At 39.0% G+C, this 12,682-nt stretch overlaps 1 protein-coding gene across 1 annotated transcript in view; it reads left to right on the top strand.

Annotated features, from left to right (window-relative positions):
- The window catches only part of LOC111141231 (cation channel sperm associated 3), a 29,510-nt gene continuing 16,828 nt past the window's right edge, over positions 1-12,682 (top strand). The window contains exons 1-2 of the mRNA XM_022493653.1: positions 1-101; positions 2,032-2,185. Of these exons, the coding sequence (XP_022349361.1) occupies positions 1-101; positions 2,032-2,185 (255 nt within the window). The remainder of the gene's footprint in view (positions 102-2,031; positions 2,186-12,682) is intronic.

Below are 12,682 nucleotides of genomic sequence, written 5' to 3'. Positions count from 1 at the left end.
ATGTCTCAACAGTTTCATTACCAGAACGATACAAGAGTCATTTCGAGCTCGCTGTTGGATAATCCTTCAGCAGAATTCTGTGCAAGATTCAGGAAATTTCAGTAAATATTCTTTATTTCTATTGCTTGTTAAGAAATGAGCAGATGGCAGCTTGGGAGCAGGGTGCCAGTATACTCTTAGCTTCTGGGTACACTCACCCCTGTGCTCTCACTGGGGAGGTTGGTGAAGGCTCAGCCAAACAGTTTGCTTCTTTGGCTTTAATATCGTGACTGGTTAGTTAAGTCAGTGTTCAGTCACGGTCTTACACTGAATTTGACTCTGTTTAGTCCTTTTATCTTTTTGTCCTTCTTACTTTGTTTTTATTAGCTACTGTGTTAGAAAATTTGAAGGAGGGGCGCCTGGGTGGCTCAGTGGGTTAAAGCCTCTGCCTTCGACTCAGGTCATGCATGATCTCAGGGTCGTGGGATCAAGCCCCACATCGGGCTCTCTGCTCAGTGAGGATCCTGCATGCCCCTCTCTCTCTGCCTGCCTCTCTGCCTACTTGTGATCTCTCTCTTTCTGTCAAATAAATAAATAAAAAAAAAGAAAATTTGAAGGTAATTGACCTCACCTCAAAACAGATGATGAAAACTGTACATCTTGTTTTTTAGATTATGAAAGTATATGCGTTCTGTATTTATTTACTGTTAGGAGAAGTGTGTCCATTTGTTACATATAGTGGGGAAAAATAATACATACTTTTTGAGAAAAATTGGAAAACATAGATAAATATAATAACCAAGGAAAAGATTTACTGTAAGCTTGCCATCATAGGCAGACCCTGTCAGCATTTGGCCAGTGTCCTGCTCCGTTTTTTTCACCTGTTTTTGCACAGTTGAAATAATACTGAGTAGAGAATTTGGTATCTTATTTTGTTTTTGTCTTTTGCTATCCGGTGGAGCATAAACATTTTGTTAAACCATGAAAAAGTCGTAGGCATTTTTCGGTATCTATGTAAGATTCCATGAGGTGGATGGCCATCTGTACTTAACCAGTCTTTCTTGTTAGACTTTTAAACTGTTTCCAGGTTCTTCCTACTGTAAGTAAAGCTGGGATGAACATGTTTGGCCAAAGCCACTTCATTCCAGATTGCATTCTCTTGGGGTAGGTTCCTTGGATCAGAGGTTAAAAATAGTTCTAAGGCTTTTCAGAGGGGCCGGCCGATTTCCACGCCCCCTGGCAGTTTATGAGAACACCTCATCACACCACACGACTGCCAACATTAGATGCTATGACATTTAAATCTTTGCTAATTTTATAAGCCAAAATAATGGCTGGACCTAATTTGCAACCTCCCTTCCCCGTTAGCAATGCTACTGAACATTTTGGGGGAAGTTCATCACCCTTTAAATTTGTTTCATGAAGTGACTGTTTTTGCCTGTTTTTTAGGGTGTCCAGTTTTTTTTTTTTTAATCACTGATTTGTAAACCCTTATATAGGTGATGATTTGATTATTACCAGTTTTTCCTACTAGACTGACAATATTTAGTTTTGTTCTCCTTATATCCACAGTGTCTGCTGTCTGCTGTCTTGCCTGGCATTAGTAACCACTCAGTAAAAATTTATTGAAGGAGTAAATGAAGATAATGCCTTGTTTTGCTTGAGAGGGACTAGGAATCATTCCCCCCGACCCCACCCCAAGGTTTAAGAGAAGGAACTAAGTAACTGAGTGGGAACAGATCAACTCAGAGGTCATCATACATATTTTAGTTCAATGTTAGCATTGTGTTGCAATTAAGAAAAAAACACACATTTATTTAAGTCATCTCTGCACCCAATGTGGGGCTCAAACTCATGACCCTGAGATCAAGAATCGCTTGCTCTACTGACCGAGCCAGCCAGGGGTTCTGCAATGTGTTGCAATTTAAAAGTATATTTAAATTTATATTCGCAGAGGGGAGAAAGCAGGACCCAGTCTCACAAAAAGTGTGTAATGTTTGGGATCTAGTTCTGTTGTAAGATAATCATACCCCTTATTCAACTTTTTGACAGGAGGAGAGATACTCAGTGCCAGGCATTTGTGAAGAGAGTCATAATGAGTCGTCTCTTTAAGATAATTATGATTAGCACCGTCTCCCTGAATGCCTTTTTTGTGGTCTTGTGGACTGATTATAATACAAAATACAACTTGTTCAGACTTTTTGAGGTAAGCAGACAAAATGAGTAAAGTCTCTTCTGTTTCATCCTTTTTATTTGTGAAAACATTATAAGATTTTTAAGGCATTTTGTTCAAGAAAATTTTCCATAGGAAAGCTCTAAGGACTTAAAAAATATACTCTAAAATCTGGAAAGATGGTAACAATATTAGCAGTGGTAACATGGTTTTTTAATCTCTCTGAATTTTCTCCTAAAAAAAAAAAAAGAGCAACTTGGAGGGTGCCTGGGTGCCTCAGTCAGTTAAGCATCCGACTTTCGGTTTTGGCTCAGGTCACTGGATCTCAGGGTCATGAGATAGCCTTGTGACAGGCTCTGCATTTGGCAGGGAGTCTGCTTGGGATTCTCTCTCTCTGTCCCTAACCCCTGTGGGTGCATGTTCTCTTTTTCCCTCTAAAAATAAATAAATAAAATCGGGGGGGGGGGGTGGAGCAACTTAGGAGCAAAACCAGAATCCATGGGCAGCATAAAAATCAAAACTAGTTAAAAATGTATCCTTACTATGAGCCCCAACTGCACAGTATTAGCCTCTGTGGGAGAGGAAGCAGAGGATGTTCAATAAATATTAGTTGGAAAATATGGGCTGATATGAGAACATATTTTTTTTATTAACGTATACTGTATTATTAGTCTATAAGGTAGAATTTAAGTAAACTTAAAATACTTAATTTAAGGTAGTATTTAGTGATTCACCATTTGCATATAACACCCAGTGCCCCTTACTTCAAGGGCCCTCCTTAATGCCTATCACCCTATTACCCCATCCCCCATCGACCTCCCCTCCAACAACCCTCAGTTTGTTCTGTAGTTAAGAGTCTCTCATGGCTTGTCTCCTTCCCTGTTGTCTTATTTTATTTTTCCTTCCCTTCCCCTATATTCATCTGTTTTGTTTCTTAAATTCCACATGTCAGTGAAATGATACTGTATTTGTCTTTCACTGACTGACTTATTTCACTTAGCATAATACCCTCTAGTTCCATCTACATTGTTAAAAATGGCAAGATTTCATTCTTTTTGATGACTGAGTAACATATCCATACACACACACACACACACACACACATATATAATTTCATTATATGTATTGTATACATTATAATTTCATATATATATATTTTTTTTCTTCTGTCGATGAACAGTATTTGATATTGGGAAGGGTGTTGTTCAGTCCAGTACTGGGTTAGTGCAAGAGGTTCCTGGTAATTCCTGAAGGACCTAAAGCAGTCTGGATCTTGTGAACTCTGAAGACTGACCAGCCAGAGTTCCCTTCAGGGATATCCCCCATGATCCCCATCTGCTTAGAAGAAATAAAAGGAGTGGAATAAAAATTGAGCAGGGGAGAGACCCAGAGATGAAGGAAGAGAAAGTCTAGATAAAATTGGAGGAAGGGGATGGAATGAAGAAACCTTAAAAATCAAGCTAGCATGTCTTTAAAACAGAAGAGGGAGCTACATGAAGTCAGAACCACACCTTCTAAAAGTTCAGGAAAACTAATGTCATAGAAAAAAGTATATTATAAAGAGATTGAAGTAAAATCCCACACAATTTTTGTGAAGTGAGAAAAGAGAATATATAGGAGAATAATATCCCTGTAGATGGTAGAAGCCCACCACAAAGACATGTCCACAAAACAGATAACAACTGGAACATCTTATTTCAAAACAAGGTAAATATTTAAGAAAATGATATGAAATAGGAAAGAACAGAGGCAAAGTGAAAAAACTCAGGAAAGAATTAGAAATAAAAGACATTTCAGAAATGAAGATGCAGCTAAGAGCAATTAAGCACAACTGGTAGTAGCTTAAGACATATTGGATTAATGGAAGAGACTTTTATTTTTTTTTAATTTTATTTATTTATTTTTGAGAGAGAGAAAGCAAGAGTGCACAAGTCGGGGCAGCGCAGAGGGGGACGCAGATTCCCCGCTGAGCAGGGATCCCCATGCAGGACTTGATCCCAGGACCCTGGGATCATGACCTGAGCCAAAGGCAGATGCTTAACCAACTGAGTCACCCCGGTGCCCAAGGAAGAGAATTTTAAAATCAATCAATAATGAAGAAATAAAAAGGATTCAAGAGAAAATAATGAATATTGAAAATGGGGGAAGGGGCACCTGGCCGGCACAGTTGGTGGATAACGCAGTTCTTGATTTCAGTGTTGTGAGTTTGAGCACCATGTTGGGTGTACATTACCTAAAAATAAAAATAAAGTGAAAAGAAAGAAGTTGTAAAGAAAATGGGGGGAAGAAAAGATCCAACATAAGGATAACAGGAGTCCCTGAATTTGAAACAGTAACAAAGTAAAGGGATGGAACAAACAGAAACCTATAATCTAAGAAATGTTACCTTAAATAAAAGAACTGAAGTTCTATATCAAAAGAGCACACATTACACACCTGAGAATATGAATTTAGAACCACAAGCGCTGAAACATTCTACTAAAATTATTGGACTCTAAATGAAAGAGGGTGGAGGAAATTATGAGCATCTGGGCAAAGAGGCTGCCAAGGAAAGGGGAAGTATTGGCAGACTTTGCTAACACTTTATGCTAAAAGAAAGCAACATATTTAAGATACTTCAGGGAGGAAAATGAACCAAGAGTTCTAGATCCATTAAAACTGATGAAATTTCAAGTATAATGCACACAGAGATAAACTGTCATCAATCATGTAAACCCTTGGGTGATAATGTTCCCTTGAGCCCTTCTGTCAGAATCTGGTAAAGAATAAGTTGCAGCCAACCAAAATGGCTAGAGACGTATCAACATTAGGATGGGTGATGAGCGTTAAATACAATTATTGGTAGAATTAATCCTAATTGTGGGCTAACAAGGAGAGAATACACCATAGAATGAATCTGTCCTCTGATGGTGAAGATACAGTATGACTCAAACAGGGAGGAGAGTGGGGAGAGTTAATGCCCAGAAAATTTTAAACCATTTTTAGGAGTCAAATTAGTGGAGATGTATTAGAGTAGTATCATTTTGAGACTGTTGTGTGTGTCATATGGGATAAAGTAGATGGGCAAACATGGGACAGTTTCATTCTCTTATCCTCTGTGTTCTTGAGAATCAGTATACTCATGGAAGAAAGGAGAAACAGAGGTAATACAGACAATGCTAAGTAAAAATCCTCCAGTTTGACATTAAGTTGGAAGTATCAGGATAAATGACGAAAGTATTTTATCCTTAACCGTGAAAGACCTAAACATTGACCACTCCAGCAATTACACAGCCATAGTGCTCACAATTCATGTGATTTTGAAATGCCGTTTCTCACTGAAAACAAACTAGGGATTTTTAAAGAAATGATTGACCACAAGTCAAGGCAAAAAACATACCAGAGGAGTCAGGAATATCTTGTCATATTAGCAAGGAAGATGTCAAAGATCACGGGGGTTGTGTCAAAAGGACTCAGGAGACAACTTGAAGAGGCTGCTACTAGCCGAAGATGGGACAATTTGAGCTTTGATAAGGATGATAATTAAAATGGATTGGAATGCCTCATACAATCCATAAGTTCATAATGATACCAAAAACTAACTGGTCACTTTTGGAGGGTAATAAGGAACTAATTTTTATCTCTAAAACATTAAGAGAAAGAATCAAGCATTACTGACCTAATAGGAACCATATTACTGAGTAACCGTACAGTCAATAAGAGAGAACTCTCTTTATAGAAATTCCCAGTTAATAAGTGAAAAAGGAAATGATAGAATTAGAGTATCACTATTTTCAGCCCCTAGTGAAGAAATGGATCTAGGCAATGAGAATGCGTGGCCGCTACCATCATCAGAGGGGAGACAAGCAGATATATGCTTGCTATGAAAGAACAGAAGCTATGATCTTGCTAAAGAGATGAAACCTGAATCCGGTCTAGTCTTTCGATCTAACTACCAGTTTCTGGAAGATAGGGGACAGGGGAGCAGGCTGAGCTGCATCTTGAGTGTATAGGTAGCAAAATCTAGACTGGGAAGTTCTACCTGTCAGACTGCCTGGATTCATCAATAGGTAAATTGAAAGGAAAAAAAGGAATGGAAGACTTAAAAGACACCAAATTTAAACAGATTTTAAAAGGCAAGACTAAAGTATTAGTTCCAGGGATGTATACATGTGTTCCTATCTATAGAGAAATCCAAGAGAGTGATGACTATGAAAATCAGGATGGTGGTTAATTTGGGGGAAAGGGAGGGAGTTGTAATTGGGATGGCACACGTGGAGGACTTGTGGGATAGCTGGTGAACAAAGTTGTATTTCTAGACCTAGGTGGTAGTTATAGCGTGTGGGCTGTGTAACAGTCCATTAGGCTATGTATTTGTGTGGTTCTGTATGTATGTTTTGTTGTATAATAAAATGGATAAAAATCTACTCTGTCTTCTTTTATGGTAAATAACAAGTTTCTTTCTTGGTGGTGAAAGTGGTCAACATCAACCCAGCATGGAGTCAGAGGCCATGGAGGTAGGTGGTGGAGTACCCTAATCAATGCATGAAATGAGCCAGTGTCCATTTGGCACCACATCTCTGAACCTGTCGGTGTGGCAGTGCACTCCATAGCATTTGGTAATGGACCGCAGAGCATCATGTTAGGTATGGCACTTGATGGGAGTTAGGGGAAGAGCCGAGTTGAGGAATCTAAATCTGATTACCCTGCAGAGGCCATATGGGTCACATAACGTACCTCCTGTAGCATCCCGGTTTGCAAGCCTAGGGGAAGTTCTGTGCTGTGGAAGGGGTGCAGATTTCAGTGTTAGAGAAATTGGGGTTTTTGGCAAGTTACTTAATCTTGAAATTGTTGCGCTTCAACATTCATAAAGTGATGTCATTAATGTACACAGGGTGGCCGAGGTCATTGGATAACATGTATGAAAACCCTTGATTAACTGTGAAACTCTGAGAAATTATTGCCATTTTGGAGAATCTCAACGAAGGTATCAGGAAAGTCCTGAGAAGGCCCTGATATCTCACCTCTGGAAAATCTTGAGACTCTGCAAGCAGGAAATGAAGGCTAAGGCAGAGACGTAAACTGCTGGACTATTAAATGTCTGCTGCAACACTCAGAACCTCATGGCAAAGGCTGGGAGACTTAGTGGGTTCAGGCCTTTATAGAAATACCTGCCCATTCACTAGCAGACCATTAAGTTAGCTGAGTGGGTCTTTAGCCACACATGACAAAGAATACAGACTTTATAGAAGTACTTTTGGAAAGTTTCTTCTAAAAAAATGGAACAATAACAAAATTCTAGGCAGAGGGTGTCATCTGATTTCCAGAGTTCCACTTTTATGTAATTTACAATGTCCATTTTCCAACAACAACAATAACAAAAATCTCAAAACATACAAAGAAACAAGAATGTATGGCCCCTACACAAGCAAATAAAAGTACAGTCAATAGAAACTGTCCCCGAGGAAGCCCATCTCTTCGGCTTACTATGCGAAGGTTTTTAAATCGGGGATTGTAAGTATGTTCAAAGGACTAATGAAAAAAAATCCTATCTAAAGAACGAAAGGAAAATATGAGAGGACTGTCTCACCAAATAGAGAATATGAGTAAAGAGAAAAATTTAAAAAAGAGCCAAGTAAAAATTCTTTAGTTGAGAAGTACAATAATTGAAATATTTATTAGAGGAATTCAGTAGCAGATTTGAGCTAGTGGAGGAAGGAGTTGAAAAACAGAAAGATAGGTCAACTGAGATTATCCAGTGCGAGGCACAGAAAGAAAAATGAAGGACTAGGGGGTGCCTGGGTGGCTCAGTCGGTTAAGAGGCTGCCTTCAGCCCAGGTCATGATCCTGGAGTCCTGGGATTGAACCCTGCAATCTGGTTCCTAGTGGGAGCCTGGTTCTCCCTCTCCCTCTGCCTGCCACTCCCCCTGCTTGTTCTCTCTCTGTCAAATAAATAAATAAAATCTTAAAAAAAAAAAAAGAAAAATAAAGGACTGAAAATGATCAGAGACGTGGAACCTCATCAGATAAACAAGGTGTCCCAGGAGATGAAAGAAAGGGCAAAAAAATTATAAAGGAATAATGGCCCCAAATTCCCCAAATTCAATGGAAAACATTAATCTACACATCTAAAAACACCAGCAAACTCTGAGAATAGACTCAGAAATTCATCTAGACACATCATGAACAGACTGTTGAAAGTCAGAGAACTTGAGAGTACCATTGGAGAAACGATTCATCACATACAGAGTATCCTCAGTAAAATTAATGCTGATGTGTCACCAGAAACTACAGTGGCCAGAAGGTAGTGGGGTGTTATATTCAAAGTGCTGAAAGAAAAAAAAAAAAAAAAGCCAAGAATTCCGTATCCAGAAAACCCATCCTTCAAAAATGAAAGAGATGAATGATGTCAGTGAAAATGGTAGAGTAGGTACTTTAAGGGTCCATCTGTCCACAGAAGTACCTGAAAAGGGACAAAAAGTGTCAGAACTCTGGAAAATAGTCAAAGATTTATAGCAAATGAGTGAAGAGTGACTCCAGAAAGTCAACTTTTACTTTTTATTTTTTAAAAAATACTATTTTTTAAAAGATGTTATTTATTTGTCAGAGAGAGAGCACAAGCAGCGGGAGAAGTAGGCAGAGGGAGAAGCAGGCTCCCCAAGCAAGGAGTCTGATAAAGGACTTGGATCATGGGATCATGACCTCAGCTGAAGGCAGATGCTTACCTGACTGAGCCACCCAGGCATCCCAAAGATTATTTATTTTAGAGAGAGTGCAAGCAAGTGCAGGGGGGTGGGGGCGGGTAGAGGCAGAAGAAGAGAGAATCCCAAGCAAACTTCCTGCTGAGCATGGAGCCCAACCCAGGACTTGTCACAAGGCTTTATCTCATGACTGAGATCATGACCTGAGCTGAAACCAAGAGTCGGATGCTTAACCAACTGTGCCACACAGGTACCTAAGAAAGAGTCAGCTTTCAAAAGATAAGAAAACTTTACAACATTTTATTTTGTCCCTGACCCAGTCCCCTCCTTCTCGTGGTGATGGCCCTGAAGATGGCAGCCTAAGTTCTCATTGTGGAACTCTGGTCTCCTTGGTTCCAGAAGCCACAGAGCTGACTTTGTTCTTAAAGAGTTATGTTGTCTTTGGGACGCCTGGGTGGCTCAGTTGGTTAAGCAGCTGCCTTTGGCTCAAGTCATGATCCCAGCGTCCTGGGATCGAGTCCCACATCGGGCTCCTTTCTGTGGGGAGCCTGCTTCTCCCTCTGCCTCTGCCTGCCACTCTGTCTGCCTGTGCTCGCTCTCTCTCTCTCTCTCTCTCTCTGACAAATAAATAAATAAAATCTTAAAAAAAAAAAAAGAGTTATGTTGTCTCTTTTGACCTGTTTGAGGGCTGCCTGAAGGACTGATGCAAGGCAATTGCCTTTGTTTTGCCTGACTTAGAACTTTCTCAGCACAGAAAGGTGACTCTGCAAAGAGCGTTTCTTAAAATCATTGAGAGACAGATGAAAAACTCACTGCTATCTAGGGCAAAACAACAACAGCAACCACAACAAGAGACCAGTTGACATAAACAAAGGACATGCTGAAAGCCTTAGAAGAAAAACCAGGAGAAAGAGTCTTCGGAAAATGAAGGCATTAACAAACTTCCATGTATGTGGTAGAGTTTAGAGAGCCCTAAATGCCCAGGACAGGGTATATGTTTGGAAAAGAACTAAGAAGACCTCAAATTTTCACCTCTGGTTGATATTTAGGCTCAGAACAAGTACGGAGTGAAGGCTAAGGTATATAAATGACTTGGCTAAGCATTGGAGGAGTTCTCCAACACAGAGCTGTCTGCAAAGACTAGGAAAGGTTTTTTCCTTTGTTTCCCTCCTTCCCTTCCCTGTCTCCCTCTTTCTCTTTCTTCCTTTCCTGTTCCTTCCTCCCTTCCTCTTTTTCTTTTTGTGTGAGGTATTTAAAAAAATCTCTCCTTAAGCACTAACTAAAGGAAGACACTTCAAAGGCCACACTGATAGCAAAGAATACAGTTTAAAAAAATAATTTTAACATTTTATTTTTAAGTAATCTCTGCATTCAACATGGGGCATGAATCCTGAGATCCTGAGATCAAGAGTCACATGCTATACCAACTGAGCCAGTCAGGCACCCTCCAAAGAATATAGTTTTTTAAAAAACTGTTGAGCCAGGCCACTAAATAAACAACACTACCCACAAAAAGTAACAAACTCTGAGGAAAGGGAAGAATCTGATTTTTTAAGGGGGGGACGGAGCGCTAAGGAAACAGAATTATTATATACTATTGAAGCTAAGGTTTTATTAATTAAAAATAGATCGTTACACGTTTAAGAGCTTAATTGTAAAAACACAATGAAAAAGTGTACAGAAGAAGAATGAGAAAAGAATCCAAGTGGTACACTACAAAAGAATCAAGCACAAAAGAAAGAAGTAATGGAGGAATTAAGGAACAAAAAGAATGGGACGTATATAAAACATCACAAAATGGCAGAGGTATTTCTTCTTTGTTAGTAATTACTTTAAATATAGAGGAATTGAGCTCTCCAATTAAGACAGAATGGGTTATTTTTTAAAAATCCAAATATTGGGACACCTGGGTGGCTCAGTCATTAAATGTCTGCCTTTGGCTCAGGTCATGATCCTAGGGTCCTGGGATTGGGTCCCACATTGGGCTCCCTGCTCAGCGGGGAGCCTGCTTCTCCCTCTCCCACTCCCCCACTTGTGTTCCCTCTCTTGCTGTCTCTCTGTCACATAAATAAATTTTTTTTTAAATCTTTAAAAAAATCCAAGTATATGCTGTCTACAAAGAATTTATTTGAGATCCAAAGATACAAATAGGTTGAAAGTAAAAGAATGGAGAAATATATAACATGCAAGTAGAAATGAAAAGAGAATTAGGTTGGCTGTACCCAAATCAGACAAAATAGATATTAAGGCAAAAACTGTTATAAGAGACAAGGGCATTATATATTAACAAAAAGGTCAATTCACCAAGAAAACACAGTGATTTTTCTCAAATGCACATGAAGCATTCTCTGGGATAGACCATATGTTGTGCTATAAAGCAAGATGCAATAAATTTTAAAATATTGAAATCATGCAAAGTATCTTTTCTGACAACAGTGGAACGAAACTGGGAATCAATAACAGCAGGAAAACTGGAAATTTTTTAAATATATGGAAATACTCTTAAATAACCAACAGGTCAAGGAAGAAATCACAAGGGAGATTAGAAAGTACTTTAAGGTAAATGAAAATGAACACACAGGGGCACCTGGGTTGCTCAGTGGGTTAAGCCTCTGCCTTCAGCTCAGGTCATGATCTCAGGGTCCTGGGATTGAGCCCTGCATCTGGCTCTCTGCTCAGCAGGGAGCCTGCTTCCCTCCGCACTGCCCCCCACCCCCCAGGCTGCCTCTCTGCCTACTTGTGATCTCTCTCTCTTTCTGTCATAAATAAATAAAATCTTTTTAAAAATTTAAAAAAAAGAAAACGAACACACAACGTAACACATAAGGAATATAGTCAATAATATTGTAATAACTTTGTATAGTGACACCTGGTAACAACACTTACTGTGGTGAGCATTTCATAATGTACATAAACATCAAATCACTGTTGTACACCTGAAACTAATATTGTATGTCAATATACTTCCATTTAAAAAATAATAATAAAACTTACAGAATGCGGCAGAAGCAGTGCTCAGAGGGAAATACATACCTGCAGATGCCTGCATTAGGAAAGATAAAAGATCTTAGTTTAATAACCTAACTTTAGACCTTAAGGAACTAGAAAAAGAAGGGTAAACCAAACCGAAAGCTAGCAGAAAGAAGAAAATAAAAAAAGATTAGAGTGAGATAAACAGAGAAGAGACCAAATCAACAAATTCAAAATTTCATTTTTTGGAAAAGATTGACAAAATCGACAACTTGAACTAGATTGAAGAAGATAAGTGAAGACTCTGCTAATAATAGAAATGAATGTGAGACATTCCTACTAACCTCAGAGAAATAAAAAGGGATATAAGAGAACACTATAAACAATAGGATGCCAACAAATTAGACAACCTAGATGAAATGGACAAATTCCTAGAAACTTAATAACTACAAAATTGACTTAAGGAAAAAATAGGAAACTGACATATTAGAACAGTCCTATAATAAGTAAAGATGTTAAATCACTAAGCAAAAATCTCCCAACAAAGAAATGCCCAGGACCAGAAGGCTTCACTAGTTAATTTGCTCCTGCATTTATGTATGTATGTATGTGTGTGTGTGTATATATATATGTAAGAGAGAGAGAGCACAGGCAGGGGAAGGGGAGAGGGAGAGGGAGAAGCAGACTTGCTGATGAGCAAGGAGCCCAACTCAGGGCCCAATCCCAGGCACCTGGAATTATGACCTGAGCTAAAGGCAAATGCTTAACCAACTGAACCACTCAGGATCCCCATCCCTCTGCATTTAAAGAAGAATAAATACCAATCCTTCTCAGACTTCCAAAAAATAGAAGAGGATGGGACACTTTCGAATTCATTACA

This window comes from Enhydra lutris, unplaced genomic scaffold (genome assembly GCF_002288905.1).
Source record: "Enhydra lutris kenyoni isolate GAN:26980312 unplaced genomic scaffold, ASM228890v2 scaffoldscaffold5, whole genome shotgun sequence".
Taxonomy (NCBI): domain Eukaryota; kingdom Metazoa; phylum Chordata; class Mammalia; order Carnivora; family Mustelidae; genus Enhydra; species Enhydra lutris.
Note: the sequence above shows the minus strand (reverse complement) of the source record. Positions and strands in the feature narration are given on the sequence as shown.